Raw genomic sequence first — 16599 nt, 5'->3', positions numbered from 1 at the left:
TTCATCACAAACAGGTGACAAGGACAATCAGAGCCAGTGTTCTTAATCAAAACCTAGCTTCCTGTTTTTGTGCCAGTACCATATTATCTGGCAAAAAAACAGACACATGGATCAATGGAACAGAATAGAAAACCCAGAACTGGATACACAACTATATGGCCAACTAATCTTCAACAGAGTAGGAAAGAATATCCAATGAAAAAAAAGACAGTCTCTTCAACAAATAAAATGTTGGGAAAACTGGACAGCAACATGGAAAAGAATGAAACTGGACCACTTTCTTACACCATTCAAAATGGATGACAGACCTAAATGTGAGACAGGAAACCATCAAAAGACTACAGGAGATCTCAGGCAGCAACCTCTTTGACCTCAGCTGGAGCAGCTTCTCACTAGACACGTCTCTGAAGGCAAGGGAAACAAAAGTAAAATGAACTATTGGGACCTCATCAAGATAAAAAACTTCTGCAAAGTGAAGAAAACAATCAAGAAAAATAAAAGGCAGCCTACAGAATGGAAGAAGATATTTGCAAATGACATATCTGATAAAGGGTTAGTATCCAAAATATATAAAGACCTTATCAAACTCCATACCTAAAAAACCAAATGATCCAGTGAAGAACTGGGCAGAAGACATGAATAGACATTTTCCAAAGAAGAAATCCTCACACCTATCAGAATGGCTAAAATTAACAACAAAAGAAACAAGTATTGGCAAGGATGTGGAGAAAGTAAGGGGAGCCCCCTTAACACTGTTGGTGGAAATGCAAACTGATGCAGCCACTCTGGAAAACAGTACGGAGGTTCCTCAAAAAGTTAAGAATAGAATTACCCTATGATTCAGTAATTGCACTACTAGGTAACCCAAAGGATACAAAAATACAGATTTGATGGGGTACATGCACCTCAATGTTTGTAGTAGCATTATCAACAATAGCCAAATTATGGAAAGAGTCCAAATGTCCATGCATCCATCAACTGATGAATGCATAAAGAAGACATGGGGTGTGTATGTGTATGTTTGTATGTAAGTATGTATGTATGTGTGTGTGTGCGTATATATATATATATATGTACACACATATATATATATGAATATTAGTCAGCCATAAAAAGGAATGAAGTCTTGCCATTTGCAATAATGTGGATAGAGCTAACATGTATTATGCTAAGCGAAATAAGTCACTCAGAGAAAGACAAACACCATATCATTTCAGTCATATGTGGAATTTAAGAAACAAAACATGAACATATGGGAAGGGGGAAAAAAAGAGAAACAAACTGAGGTTTGTTCTTAACTATAGAGAACAAACTGAGGTTTGATGGAGGGAGGTTGGGGGGCGGGATGGGCTAAATGGGTGATGGGTACAAAAGAGGGCACTTGTGATGAACACTAGGTATTGTATGTAAGTGATGAATCACTGAATTCTACACCTGAAACCAATATTGCACTGTAGGTTAACAAACTAGAATTTAAATAAAAATTTTAAAAGAAAAAGAAAAAAAGCATTAGATTTCTAATCCTCAAATTAGGATTTCTTGAAGAAACGGACAAATCATTTCTCCTGTCAAAATCTTTCCTATAGAATTAGGCTGTGAGACTAGCAGATCTTTAAAGATTTTTCTGGCTCTAACATTCTATATACCTGTGGATGTGCCAGAAAATCTAAAGATGCAAGTGGCAGTCTCTACTCTTACAGATGCCACCTCTTGAACCCTCCAGGCTGGGTTAGGCATTCTTTCTCAGTACTGGACTCCACACAGCGTCAGTCTTTATCCTGTCCAAAGAATGGTTAAAGATATGCCCTCTGGAGTCAGCCTGCCCAGATTTAATTTCTGACTCAGCCCTTATTAGCTAGAGGACTCAAGCAAATTAGTTAACCTCTCTAAATCCCTCTGCATCATGGGGAATTTTAAGGCATGCAGTGAGATGTGTAAAGCCCTAACTTTAACTTAGTGACTAGAACACAAGCAAAAGTTTAATTAAGTGTTGGCTGCTATAATTGTTTTTCTCCATTGTTCATTCCTCCAATAAGGAGCTGTATCTTTATTATATAAGTATCCTCAATGCTTAGTACATGACTGAGCTCAGTGAAGTGATCAATTCAGAGGAGACCTGACAGCCAATGTCCTACTAGAATTCAGTAGACACAGGCTCCTTCACCCCTGTGGCTCCAGGAAACCAACCATCCCTAGAACCTGCAGACCAACAGCAGCTCATTCTCCTTGCAGCCTGCACCATGTCTCCTCCCAAAGGTCCTGATAGGACCAAACACTTCTGTGCCACCCCTTCTCTAGAGCATGATTTCGAAGGAGAAGCTGCCTATCCAGTTTCTAATAGATAGCTGCAGGGTAGTTGGCCACCCTTATCTCCATCTACCCTCATCCAAGTCACTTCATATAAAAAATAGTAACACTCAGGGTGCCTGGGTGGCTCAGTCAGTTAATTGTCCAACTCTTGGTTTCAGCTCAGGTCATAATCTCTCGGTTTTGTGAGTTCAAGCACTGCATTGGGCCTGCACTGTCAGTGTGGAGCCTGCTTGGGATTCTCCCTCTCCCTCTCTCTCTGCCCCTCCCCAACTCACACTGTCTCTGTCTCTCTCAGGATAAATAAATAAACTTCAAAAACACTTTTTTAAAATAATAACACTCTTTGATGCTGTCTCCATCCTATATAAAGCATAAATAAAACCCTCTCTAGCAAACTTTGTTTTCTTAAATTATGAAAATAAGTAGAAAAAAATGTGCTTACCTGTGCAGATGTAGTTTCAAGAGAAGTTCCTTCACCTTCTCCTCCTACTCCCAACAATTTCATATCAGACTGGTACCCCCTGAGTCCCTCCTACATTGATTTCTGGAGCAGACTCAGCCAGTTGCCTCCTTCCTCATTTCCACTCCCCATTTTCTTTAGAGCCTAATTATCAAATAAGAGATGAATGATTTAAATGCAATTGATGATAGAAGTAAAGAATTGACTCAAAACTGCTAAGATAATACTCCTTGTAATTATGGAGGAAAAGAACTTGAATTCTTTTTTTTTTTTTAAGAACTTGAATTCTAATGGTAAGTTTGTTTGCTCCAGAAATCTCAGATGTTTCACCAGCAATATTCAAATGACTGGATGTCAGACTTTAGGTTGACTTTAATCTTTTAAATCCTGAAGCTTGGCGATGAGATCGATGCACACTGCACTTTCTTGGAATGTTGAAGGGTAGATGACAGGGATCAGTGTTCCTCCAGGCCACAGTGAATACCAGCAGAAGGGGAAATGGCAATAAACAAGGCAGCCAGAGGGGAGACTAGCAGAAGGATTACAATCATAACTGTTGGTACAAACGGATCCTCTAATAGAAACATGATAAGGGCGCCTGGGTGACACAGCTGGTTAGGTGTCCAACTTCAGCTCAGGTCATGATCTCATGGTTTGTGAGTTTGGGCCCCGCACCAGGCTCTCTCCTGTCAGCACAGAGCTGCTTTGGATCCTCTGTCTCCCTTTCTCTATGCCCCTCTTCCGTTCACTCTCAAAAGTAAACATTAAAAAAAATTTTTTTAAGAAACATGATAAAATTCTATTTGTTCATACAAAGGTAGAAAGTAGCAGCAGACATTTTGAAAAGCTCGAATCTTTTAATATATTTATGGTATTTTATAATTTACTAATTTTCAAGCGCTGTCCATATCTTTAAATCATGCAGCTTTGATCAAAATAGTTTCTCGTACAGATCTCTAATATCCTCAATTACTTCATTAATGATCTTGAAGAATGTAGCAATAACCATTACTCTGTAGCTTCCCCAAAGTCACGAGAAGACTGTCAAGTGCCCACCAGGAATGAGAAAAAAGAAAAAGGAAAATAAATCAGGAAATGGACCCAAAGAGATTTGGATCAGAGCATGAATGTAATATTTTTTACCAGGCAGGGTCCATAATAAAGGGTAAAAAGACACAGTACTTAAACAAACCAGCCTGTTAGAGAAGCAATATTGTCCCAAAGAGAGGAAGGGATGATGTACAAGGATATGGAATTATTAAGACTGGCTCCTCAAGCATGTGCATAAAGAGGAACTAATAGAGATAATATATTTAGACTTTCATAAAGCTTTCGACAAGTTCACATCCAAATGAGTCATCCTGGGATTAGTAGGAACTGCTTTATTCTGCAGAGAGGGCTTGTCTCAAAAATTGAAAATCATTTCTAGCCATAAGTCTTACAACAGCCTGATAACTGGTCAACCTCTAGCCTTTCTTGCCCTGAGATCCTCCTCCTCCAGAATCCAAAATGATCTTCCAGGGATGCAAATCCAATGAGGTTACTCCTGCTTAATACCTTCAGTGGCTCCCATTGCCATTAGGATGAAGCCCTTAACTGTGATAAAGGCCTTATGATCTGTTCTGGTTCCTTGTCATTTTTGGCTGCGCAGCATTTGAACCACTTTCTTATGTTTGGGAATTCCATATCTGCCTCACATTTTCAAGCTGAACATGCCATATGCTTGCTTTTTCACCCTCCCCTGCAACAAGAAGTTTTTCAGGAGCAAGTGATGGGAAGATACAGGAACCTTGAGGAACTTTTTCTGGTGGCTGTGGCTGTAACAAGCTTTAGCTTTTGGGCCAACAGAGGCAGCAATACCAGTGTAGGCTCCTGTGCCCAGTGCTCACGGCCAGCCGCATCAGTCAGACACATGGTAACATTATAGCACTCAGATGAGGTAGCAATTGGTATTCTCAGCAATCCACTTCTGGGTGTGATTTGGGGCATTGTTTGTGGTAGTGAGAAATAGTTAGAAATTGATTAAACTCTTAAGAACACATTGCTCAATAATTCTCAATGTTAAAAAAAAAAAGTTTTACAATCAGCAAAACTAAAAGGCAACCTATGGAATGGGAGAAGATATTTACAAATGACATATCCAATAAAGGGTTAGTATCCAAAATCTATAAAGAACTTATCAAACTCAACACACACAAAATGAATAATCCAATTTAAAAATGGGCAGAAGACATGAATAGACATTTTTTCCAAAGAAGACATCCTGATAGCCAACAGACACAATGAAAAGATGCTCAAAATCACTCATCATCAGGGATATGTAAATCAAAACTACAGCGAGGTATCACCTCACACCTATCAGAATGGAGAAAATCAAAAACACAAGTAACAATAGGTGTTGGTGAGGATGTGGAGAAAAAGGAATTGTTGCACTGTTGGTAGGAATGCAAACTGGTATACCCACTGTAGAAAACAGTATGACATTTCCTCAAAAGGTTAAAAATAGGGGGCACCTGGGTGGCTCAGTCAGTTAGGTGTCCGACTCTGCTCAGGTCATAATCTCACAGTTTGTGGGTTCAAGCCCTGAGTCAGGCTCTGTGCTGACAGCTCGGAGCCTGGAGCCTGCTTCAGATTCTGTGTCTCCCTCTCTCTCTGCTCTTCCCCCACTCATGCTGTGTCTCTCTGTCTCTCAAAAATAAAATGAAACATTAAAAAAATTTTTTTTAAGTTAAAAATAGAACTACCCTAAATACTAAATACTTTGTAAATAGTAACTCTTCAAACAATGAGTTTAATAACAATGTAAGTATTATTAGTATATCTATTTTAAAGATAAGAAAACTGAGTCACAGAGAATGTAAATACTTTCCAGGTCACTTCACAAGTGGCAGAGCAGGGATACAAATGCAAGGTCACAGAAGGGGACTACAAGTTCCAACCATCAAATCACAGTTGGTTCTCTTGGCAACCAACCCCAGCCTTAGGTGTGGTCCGAAACTTGCCTCATTAACATAACAAAAGACACCTTTAACACAACTCTCAGAAAATCCCCAGGGTTTTAGAAGCTCTGTGACAGAAATGAGGACAATGACCAAATATGTATTTCTTATTATAAATCACAATATCACAGGATTTCACTTTAATCAGAAACTGACTATCTCCTGGTAATTTGGGGCTTCTTGTGCCTGGGAAACAGTGGACAAAAGGAAAAAAAAGGTTTCCATATTGGCAGCACTAAATGACTTTCATTACAAGGAACTAGGGTAGCTGCTACACAATGGGGGCCTAAAGGGATACATCTGGAATGCAGATTTACTAGTGCTTCTTGATGCTTCCATGTCCAGGGATAAATGTAAATAGGCAATTGCTTCAACAAAGACCTGATGATACAGGAGTAACTAAGGTTCTGGCCTTGGCAGATAAAGGACCCAGTGACTCCTTCAAGCAAGCAATCTAGACGGTCTAAAGTGATAGCCAAGGAGGGAAAACCTAGAAAGTTTGGTGGAGGGAAATGTCGATTGTCAGTTATGGCTTCAGACATTTCCACAGTGCAGGACTGAAACTTGTTCCACTAACCCTCCTATGCTGAGATTGGACCTAGCCACCACCCTGAATGACATGTTACAGATTAAAGTGCACCCAGATCCAAGCAGTGCATGGAGTGGATAAGGAAATCGTCTACTTCTTGTGCCTACCTCATTTCCTCTTGGCCAGTCTTTTTACTCCAATTGCTACTGCAGCTCCTAGCTCCTGCAGGTGTGCAACTGTCAACAAGACACCTCAGCTGTGCAGCACATCACTTGCTTCCTGCCCTAGGTTTTCTTCCCCCTCCTGTGAGAAGCCTGTAAACACCCTCAGCCATTCTGAGGCACACCCATACCTGGAAGTGAAAGGGAATTAACTGCGTGAGACAACTCTCAACCAACTCGGGGACCAGCTCATGGATACTCATTTTTCCCTTGTACACATTCTGTGTACGTTCCACAGGGCTCCTCAAGGTCCCTGGTGGAATTAAGCCTGCTACTCTGAGGCATCAGGCCAATCACACACACCTGATGGGCTGTCCTTCTACCCCTGCTTCACTCTTACCAGTCTCCTACTTGTTCTTTCACATCACTCCCTAATATAACCTGCACATAAGCTTGTCTCTCAGGTTCTGTGTTTCTGAGTACCCCAGACTCATATAAGATTCAGATGAGAAGACTTGTGAATATGCTCTTAAAGTTAAAAACAATATACTAACGTAAATCAGCCCTAAAGAGCAAGCTCTTCCTGTAACACTTTCTTACTCTGCCTTCATAGGTCCAATTGTCACCCTACTGTTTCAAGACTGAACTATAAAGCATGTAGCTTTATTTTATTGAGCAATACTATGTTATCTCATTTCTATCTTCATGACCTTATGAGGAAGTAGGCATTACTATCTCCATGCTAGAGCTGGGGTAACAGGAGGCCTTGTATTCCAACTCAACTGTTCAGCTTGAGCTAGGGTTCTGACCCCAATCTAACCTTCAAAACCCATGTGCTAAACCATTTTACTTCTTTTCCTCAGCGTGGCCTCTACTCTGTCTTCTTACCCTACAATGGCCCCCAATATAGCCATACTCAACACACCTTGCCCTTTAATGCTTCCGTTTTACCCTGTTAGCCCCTGTGATCTTCAGAGCCTTGATCAAATGCCATCTCCCTAGACAGAATTGTTTCTCCATGAGCTTCTATATCACTTTCCTGAATCCCTGTCATATCTTTTTTTACCACATTGATGTTACTGTTCTGTTGCATTTACCGCTGGGGCTGGAGCCAGACACGAGTTTAGATTATTAAGTAGTACTAGATATAATGAGCTCTCAAATAACAATAATGGAATAAAACAGTTATCAGAGTGTACTCCTTACGCACAGGGCCTAAACTTGTCTTATTGACTGTTGTCTTCTGGGACCAGAGCACAATGCCTGGCTCATAGTAGACACTCATTTGCTGAATGACTGAATGCATCAACGTGAATTTGTTTCTTCATTAAACTGTGAACTCTTACAAAGTAGGGATAATACAATATACAGCAAATATTTGTTGAATTAAGGTAATAGGAAGAAAGAGAAACTATTTAATGATTAATAGGAGATTTATTTAAACAATAATACATAGAGTCATCATTGCCAGACTTAATATGAAATGCTAAATGTTCGATCCAATTTTCCTTCCTGGATCAGTTTTTCTTTCCTATCCTGCAGAGATAGAAAACAAACAAACAAACAAATAAAACAAAAAACAAACAAAAAAAACTGCATTAGAAACAACACATTCTGACCCCTGTTCATTGAAACACTATTTACAACAGCCAAGATACAGAAACAACCTCAGTGTCCATCAATGGATGAATAAAGACACGGTATATGTATACAATGGAATACTATTTAGCCATAATAAAAAAAAAAAAGAATGAAATCTTGCAATTTCATAAGTACAAGCATATAGATACAGAGAACACACAGGTAGGTGACAGAGGCAGGAGGTGGGCAGTGGGCAAAATGGGTGAAGGGGATCAAAAGGTACAAACTTCCAATCACAAACTAAATAAGTCATGGGAATATAATGTACAGCATGGTGACTACAGTCAATAATACTATATTGAATATTTGAAAGTTGCTAAGAGAATTATTCTTAAGTCCTCATTATAAGAAAAAAGATTGTTTTTTGTAACTATGTATGGTGACAGATGTTAACTAGACTTACTCTGGTGACCATTTTGCAAAATATATAAACAAACAAAAAAGTACTAGAAAATACAAAAACAAACAAAAAAACAAAGTATTCTGGCAGAACCCACAGTACAACTCTGAAACAACACTTAAATACTCCAAAGCTAATTCCCATCCCCCCCACATTGTATAAGGGAAGAAGTAGCAGTCTGAAGAAATAAAGGGACAATGAAAAAACATTCCTATTGAAAAACATCTTATGTAGGGCACCTGGGTGGCTCAGTTGGTTAAGCATTTGACTTTTGGTTTTCGCTCAGGTCATGATCTTGCAGTTTGTGAGACCAAGCCCTATGTCAGGCTCTGTACTGACAGCGCTGAGCCTGCTTGGGATTCTCTCTCCCTCTCTCTCAATAAAGTAAAAATAAACATAAAAAAAAAAAAAATAGAGGGGTGCCTGGGTGGCTCAGTCCATTAAGCGTCCGACTTCAGCTCAGGTCACGATCTCACAGCCCGTGAGTTCGAGCCCTCCGTCGGGCTCTGGGCTGATGGCTCAGAGCCTGGAGCCTGCTTCTGATTCTGTGTCTCCCTCTCTGTCTGCCCCTCCCCCGTTCATGCTCTGTCTCTCTCTGTCTCAAAAATAAATAAACGTTAAAAAAAATTAAAAAAAAAAATAGATGGGGCACCCGCGTGGCTCAGTTGGTTAAGTATCTGACTTTGGCTCAGGTCATGATCTCACAGTTTGTGAGTTTGAGCCCCACATTGGGCTCTCTGCTCTCAGCACAGAGCCTGGTTCAGATCCTCTCCCACTTACGTTCACACTCTCTCTCTCAAAAATAAATAAACATAAAAAAAAAAAGAAAAGAAAAACATCCTGTGCACATGTTGGAATCATTTTATTACCCCACTAAAAATCATATGTCAAAAGCAAAATGCAAACACCTTCTGGGTAAGTGTGGCCTACCTTTCTGTGAAGCAGTTAATTTATCAATCAAAAATATATATATAAGGTCTAACAGGAGAGTGGACTGGCCAGTTTAAGGCAGAGCTAGATGAGTGGGTTCCAGTCTATATGGCAACATGAGGCCTCCCGGGGGTCTAGTACTAGCTGTCAAAGATAAGCTTGGCTTTCTCTGCGATCATATGGCCTCTGATGGCAGATTCCCACCACGGGTTGCTTTTGCTTTCCTCTTGTTAGGGTATTAGGAAGTTTTAACATTAATTCACAAAAATGTGACCAACATAACTAGAATTCATACAAATAGGGAACACTCTAAATGACTTATGTATTCTGCTAATATTTAACCAAATAAACGTCTCTTTTAAAAACAGATGAACTAAGAAAACTAAATATAAAAATTCACAAAGATAATTTCTAAAGGTAATTCAAAATAGCAAAGTTTAACTTCTATATTAACTTTTTAAAGTTATCTCTGTATTCTCTCACTTAATATTCACAGCACAATTTCCTTACATCATCTAAAACACACCAGGAAAACTCTTTCATGAGCTCTAAGTTCAAGTCTTAGAAATTTAAACTGACCAACTTATTACTTGATATTCTAGAGCAGCCATTAAATTAAATTTGAAAGTCTCAGAGACTATCATGAATTTTAGTAAAGTATATTTCAGTAAGAGTTGAAATGATAAAGCAATAAAACCAAACATGTAATCGAAACTTTCTCTTTTAACTCTTGCTGGAAAGGAATAAAGATAAAAGAGTAGAGGGGTTAAGATGGGAGGAAGGCTGGTGGCAGTGGACAAGAGAAAGAGCTGCAGCCAGTCCGGGGAACTAACCACACAGAAAGTAAATATCAGGCCCCAATACTTACTCTGTCAGTTTTGAAAACATAAAACCAGAAGAAGAGGGGCCCAATTCCAAATAGAGCTCCTAAGAGTGAGGTCTTGGGAGTGGGTCTGAAATTGGGATAGATATTTGCTGATCTTGCATAGGTCCAACGAATCAAGGCAGGATCTTCCTGAAATTCATGAAAACAAAAAGTTACAGGAACTTAAGCAGGACCACACTGAAACAATCTCATCAAAACTTTTGTGGGGGAGGACAGGAGATGCCTTTTGTGCTCCACCACAGCTAAGGGTAAGCCCTGAATATTCCTAAATAGCTTTGGGGAAGACCTTTCATTTCTAGTATTTGTTGAATTAACTCTCTAATGATCTTGTTCAAATCCTTCAGAATTTAAAATATTCTTATATCACCCTTCAGCTTTCTATTTATTTGAGATTTAAGAAATATAATCTTTTATTTTTTTTAATTTATTTTTGAGGGAGACAGAGAGAAAGAGCTTGAGCCGGGAAGGGACAAAGAGAAGGGAGACACAGAATCAAAGCAGGCTCCAGGTTCCAAGCTGCCAGCACAGAGCCTGACACAGGGCTCGAACTCACAAATGGTGAGATCATGACCTGAGCCGAAGTCAGATGCTTAACCAACTGAGTCACCCAGTTGCCCCAAGAAACCTAATCTTTTTAAGCTGTCAGAGAAGCCATTTTTTCTCTTTGATCTTTTTTTTTTTTTCTTTTCTGGATTTTTTTTTTTAGCTTCATTGTCGTTCTTAAAGTGTGACCAACTGAACCACAGTATTCCCGATGAGGACTGATTTCATATGCTCTGTCATGCTTTGTACTTTGTTTCCAGGACCCTTTCTAATGCTACCCCCCACCCTGCCCTGTCTTTCCAGGCTACATACAAATTGCAGGAAGGTGAAGACTGAGGTAGGCTAACTCTGAACTTTAATTTCTTTAAGCTGACTTGGCAGATATTTTACAAGCAAAATTATTACATTTAACACTATTAAAATAATTTGTAGTGAGGACAAGGTTGTTAAAAAAAATAATCAGACTGTCTTGGTTTAAAAAAAGTAATTATCCATTTTAATATATTTATACTAGAACAACTATATAAGATAGCAAATCTGCCCCAAACACATAATTAAACTTAATTAGCTAAATCCCCAAATGATTTTATAAAAATTATTTGCTCCAATTAACTAATAGGCAGATTAAAAATAAGCAAATTAAATCAGCTTTAAAACTTTAATACTAAAGGAGAACATTCAAGGTCCTATACAATGCCAAGGAAGTCATGATTGGTAGAATTAAAATAGTTAAACTGGATCTTCCACAGATACATTTTTAAACCAAAATGTCTGCAGAAACAGTAAAGGTGAAGACACAAGATATACACAGGTTTAAGGGGATGTTTGAGGTCCTTACCTGAAAGGATAAATACATCTATTCTTGTATCTATCCCTTCTACTATTAATGCATTTGAATGATTCTCCCATGACAGAATTCTCAATTTGCCAGTCGCGTCTCTACATATTTACCTGTCAGATCAGTCTTCCAGAAACAGATATTTTATTTCATAAAAACATCAACAGCCCCATGACCATAGTTTATTGAGCCTGGTACTGTTAAGAGAAGTTCCAAAACAATTCCATGGGAGATAGTTTTCCTTCTTTGACACCACTCTATCTCCAAAGAACTATCAGCAGCATCTGACATGGTCAACAATCCTTCACATCATTTCTTTTGGCTTTCAGGACACACACCTGCCTGGTTTTCCTCCAAACCCTGTGGCCATTCCCTCTTGGTCTCTTTTGCTCTCTATGTCCTTATTTCTCTAAACGCTTAATACTGGACCTTAGACCTTACTGGTCTTTTGTTTGTTTATTTTTATTTTGGGAGAGATAGAGAGCAAGCAGGGGAGGGGCAGAGAGAGAGGGAGAGACAAAATCCCAAGCAGGCTCCACACTGTCAGTGCAGAGCCCCATTCGGGTGCCAAACTTAAGAACTGTGGGATCATGACCTGAGCCGTGAGATCATGACCTGAGGTGAAGTGAAGAGTCGGACACTTCACTGACTGAGCCACCCAAGCAAGCGCCCCTTTGCTCGTCTTTTCCATCTACATTCATTCCCTTGATGAGCTCCTCCTGTCACATGGTTTTAAATATCCATCTATAGGCCGATGACTCCCAAAATTTTACTTCCCCAGACCTCTACCCCGAACTCCAGACATAATATCCAACTACCTGCTCAACACTGTCATGTTGTCTAACAGGCATGTCAAATGTGATGTATCCCAAACTGATTTCCCAATGTTCCACTCCATCTCCATCCCTGCTCCTCACATTCTTCTCTATGTTGGTAAAAAGCAACTTCATTGTTCTGATAACTTAGGTCAAAAACCTTGGAGTCATTCTTCACCCTTCTCTCTCTTACACCTCACATCCAATCTGCTAGCAAATCTGGTTGCCTTTACTTTCAATACATACTCATAATTCACCACTTCTTACCACCTACACTGCCAAAAAAAACCGATAGATTACCTCAAAAGCCTCCTAACTAGACTCCTTGCTCTTGTCCTCCATAATGTATTTTTAAGTAAGCAACCAGAGAGAAGTTAAAGTATAAGGGCGGATTACTCACTCAGTAAAAGTCCTTCTTGGTGTGATCTAGTTCCAAGTACCTTTCTGACCTCATCTCTTCCTACTTTGCTTCCACCTTTCTCCACTTTAGTCACAATGGTCTCTTCAGTATTTTTGAAACTAACCAGGAACACTCCTGTCTAAGGACCTCAACACCTGTCCCCTCTACCTAAAATGCTACTTTCCCTGAGAGCTGTGTGGCTATCTCCCTCACCTCACTTCCTTCATGTCACCTTCCACGGAAGGCCTTCCCTAGGGATATCTAACATTTCAGCTGCTGTCCCTCCCTACTATATACACACATTCCGAATTCCCTTCCTTGCTTTATTTTTCTTATCACTTATCACTAACATGCTAAATGATTTACTTTTTTAAGTTTATGTATTTATTTTGGGAGAGAGAGAGACAAAGAGCAAGCAGGAGAGGGGCAGTCGGAGGGAGAGACAGAATCCCAAGCAGGCTCCACGCTGTCAGCGCAGAACCTGATGCGGAGCTAGAACTCACAAACCATGAGATCATGACGTGAACCCAGGTCAAAAGTCGGACACTTAACTGACTGAGCTACCCAGGTGCCCCTAAATTAGTTTTTAAATCTGTTTATTACTTGTCTGCCCCACTGGAAAGAAAGCTCTATGAGGACAGGAATCTACACTGTCACCTCAGTATCTAACACAGGGCCTAGCCTATTACAGCAATTATTTGTTCACTGAATCAATCATTCTTAAAGATTAGGCAAGGAATTTCCATGTATTGATCACTAAATGATTAAGTGCCAGGCACTCATTTATTTAATTAACAGAACAACCAACGAGGCAGGTATTACTGTCTCTTTTATATGACAAAATTGAAACTGTACTAGGGCACAGAACTGGAAAAAAGAATCTGGGGTTTAAACTTCAGCTATCTGGCACATCAAACCCACCTGTGTATGTAAATAACAAATGTCTCTCTCCACACCTTCTCAAGTAAACACCTTCTTCTCCAGTTCTAACTAGAATTGGTACAGCCAACTGGTTAAGCAGATGTTTTGGGTTACAAAGATCAAGGTTTAAATTCTGCTCTATCACTTGCTAAGGGAGTATCACTCTATGACCTACTTGTCCTTCCCATGTTGTCTTCCAATCTGTAAAATCGGGTTAATAATAGGGCCTAATTTTAAATACTTGTGACATTTGAATATTCGGAAAGGGTTTAGATAGTGCCTGCACAATTTAAATTTCCTTCAATTCTCATAACTTCCAAAAAGTCCTACAGAACACCAATGCAACTGTTGGGAAAAGTGTTGTTTTGTTTTGTTTTGTTTTGGGGTTTTTTTGTTTTGTTTTTAGTATATTTGACATCATATTTAAACAGCTCTTGGACAGAAAATTATCAAAAAGTGCACTCATTAAATAATAGCTATCAGTCTACTGGTTATATATTAAGTGCCTGGAATGTTATACAAACTATTTCATTTAACCTCACAATGGCTTTATAAAGAGTATACTACCATTCCCACATAAGATTAGAAAATTAACGTTTGGAGAGAGTAGGCAAATTGCCTAAGGCCACATAGTTTGCCAACTTGTGCTGCCTTGGCATATGAATCCAAAGACCACAGCTTCAATAGCTGCAGTTTTGGGGTCTTTAAAAGATATAAATTGAAAAATCACTATATTCCCATCAGGAGAGAGCAGTATTGATATGAATTGTGAACTGAATGGTGGAAAACTGTTTTAAAAAAAAAAAAAATAACACACACAACACATTTTCTGAGCACTCATTACATTCATTACAGCCCGGTCACTGTGTTGGCTGGTGATGTGCCTGGTCTCATTTAATCCTCGTCACAGCCTCATAAAGTAGGAAGTGCTGTATTAATCCCATTTTCCAGACAGGAAAACCGAGGCTAAGCAGCAGAGTTGTGTCACTTTAGTGAGCAAGCCAGGATTCAAACCCAGCCCGGTGTGAACTGAGAACCGTCCTGTAGACCACCAAGCTCTCCGCCCAAGGTCAAAGGGCTAGTGGGTTGGCCTGCTCTCTGAGCCTGGAAAAGGGCCAATGTCTAAGATACGGATTGGAACGGTGGCCGCCCCGCTGCGGGGTCTCCCTTGGCCGGTCTGGGCTGCCCGGTCGGAGGGGACAGCCCGGACTCTATGGCCCTTGATTCCCGCCCGGCCGGCCCCCGACTCACGATGAGCCCTCGGCGGCTGGGGTCGTTGTACTGAAGCAGGTACTCCCGTTTAAGTCGGGATCTTATGGCCAACCGCTCGGCTTGCGCCTTCCGGGCTTCTGGAGATACGTCGTATTCGGCTGGGTCGAGGGTGGAGGGTAGAGTGGCCAGGCGCGAAGGCTGGTACTTGGGGAACGACATCTTGGCAGTCCGGCACAGAAGCGCGCCTGCGCGACTCCGAGGCCCTCCCCCACTTTATTCTGACCTTTATCCAGCGGGAGTGCGCTTGCGCGTCAGCTGAAGGTAGGCGGGAGAGCGAGACAAAGAACTCCGCTTCTTTCCGCAACCTTCCTCGCGGTCCTGGGGCCCTAATAGCGATCTGCGCATGCACAGTGTGCTCTTTTCGCCCACCCCCGCTTCCTCCTTCTACCTACCCACAATCTGTTGCTCGTTGCCTGCTGTTTCCTAGCAGCCTTTCTCAAAGCAGAGCTTTTTATGAGACTGGCAGACACGGGGAACGGGACTGGCTCTAGTAGAGTCCTGTTTCACTGTGGGTCCCTCCAAGGTGTGTGACTTTGAACGAGTCACTTAACGTCTGTGAGTTTTCCTCCTGCTCATCCTGTGTAATGACCCCTATGCCGTTTACCTAACAAACCTTTTGTGAGGATTACATAAGATAATGGAGAGGTGCCAAAGTGCTTTGCAAAGCACAATGTCCTCTGCCAAAAAAGAGAATAAGCTTTTCTGTACGTTACCGCATTAGATCCGTACAACGTAAGAAAAGGTGTGTTTTTCTTAGGCACGAAACAATGTTGAATAGGAGAATGATGTTAGAAATGTTGCCTGCCTGACTAGTAAGTCGTTAAAAAATGAAATATTGAATAAAGCGCGTGAAGAAACAGTATCTTGATTAAAATACCCCTTACCTAAAATCCTTAGCACTCTTCAGGTGCTAAGAATGAAAAATACCTTCAAGATACGAAAATATGCATAGAGGCATTGTGTCTTAATGTGAAAGATGATTCAGGGAGAAAAAAAAGTAACCCAAGGGAAACCTCCATCCCTACTGTCTTTCCCCTTTCCCCCACTATCACCAAGGGGAAAACGCAACTTCAAGTTGCACAGCAAGGTCTTTGGGTACCAGTCAGGTACTCCTCAGGGGAAAGCATGTAAACAATATTTCCATAACTCAGACAAGGAAAGCTGGATCAAAAGAGAGCTTCACCTTGGATGAAATGTCTGAAGACATATAGGTATGTTGGGAAATGGTTGCTAGGCAGAGAAGGGACCTAGAAAGTGTTGGCATTTGAAGTGATGAGCAGCACTGCTGTCACATTTATTCAACATTTTAATATTGTTTTAAAACATTTATTAAGCACCCACTGCGTGAAGCATACTGCACACTAGTGAGTCTTAGTCAATCTTCCAGGCTCAGTGGGGGAAATGCAGAAGAAATGAAGGATGTGGTGTTGTCTTTGAGGAGCTGACAATCAGGCCGTACAGAAAGAGAAGACAGAATATGATAATATTTGCAAA

General features: G+C 40.5%; 1 protein-coding gene across 2 annotated transcripts; it reads right to left on the bottom strand.

The window, feature by feature from the left end:
• Window positions 1-5603: 5603 nt before the first annotated feature.
• On the bottom strand, window positions 5604-15264 carry NDUFB4 (NADH:ubiquinone oxidoreductase subunit B4). Of its 2 annotated transcripts, none has more exons than XM_053220922.1 (3): window positions 15085-15264; window positions 10299-10445; window positions 5604-6650 (listed from the first exon to the last, which is right to left on the bottom strand). In XM_053220922.1, the coding sequence occupies exons 1-3, from the start codon at window positions 15262-15264 to the stop codon at window positions 6567-6569; spliced, it is 411 nt and encodes a 136-aa protein (XP_053076897.1). In that variant the 3' UTR covers window positions 5604-6566. The 2 variants fall into 2 exon arrangements, with proteins under 2 accessions (XP_053076897.1, XP_014928251.1); XM_015072765.3 differs by lacking the exon at window positions 5604-6650 and adding an exon at window positions 7874-7995.
• Between the last annotated feature and the right edge of the window lie 1335 nt (window positions 15265-16599).

This window comes from Acinonyx jubatus, chromosome C2 (genome assembly GCF_027475565.1).
Source record: "Acinonyx jubatus isolate Ajub_Pintada_27869175 chromosome C2, VMU_Ajub_asm_v1.0, whole genome shotgun sequence".
In the NCBI taxonomy this organism is placed as follows: domain Eukaryota; kingdom Metazoa; phylum Chordata; class Mammalia; order Carnivora; family Felidae; genus Acinonyx; species Acinonyx jubatus.
The sequence above is the reverse complement of the archived record's forward strand: the minus strand, read 5'-3'. Positions and strand labels throughout refer to the sequence as shown.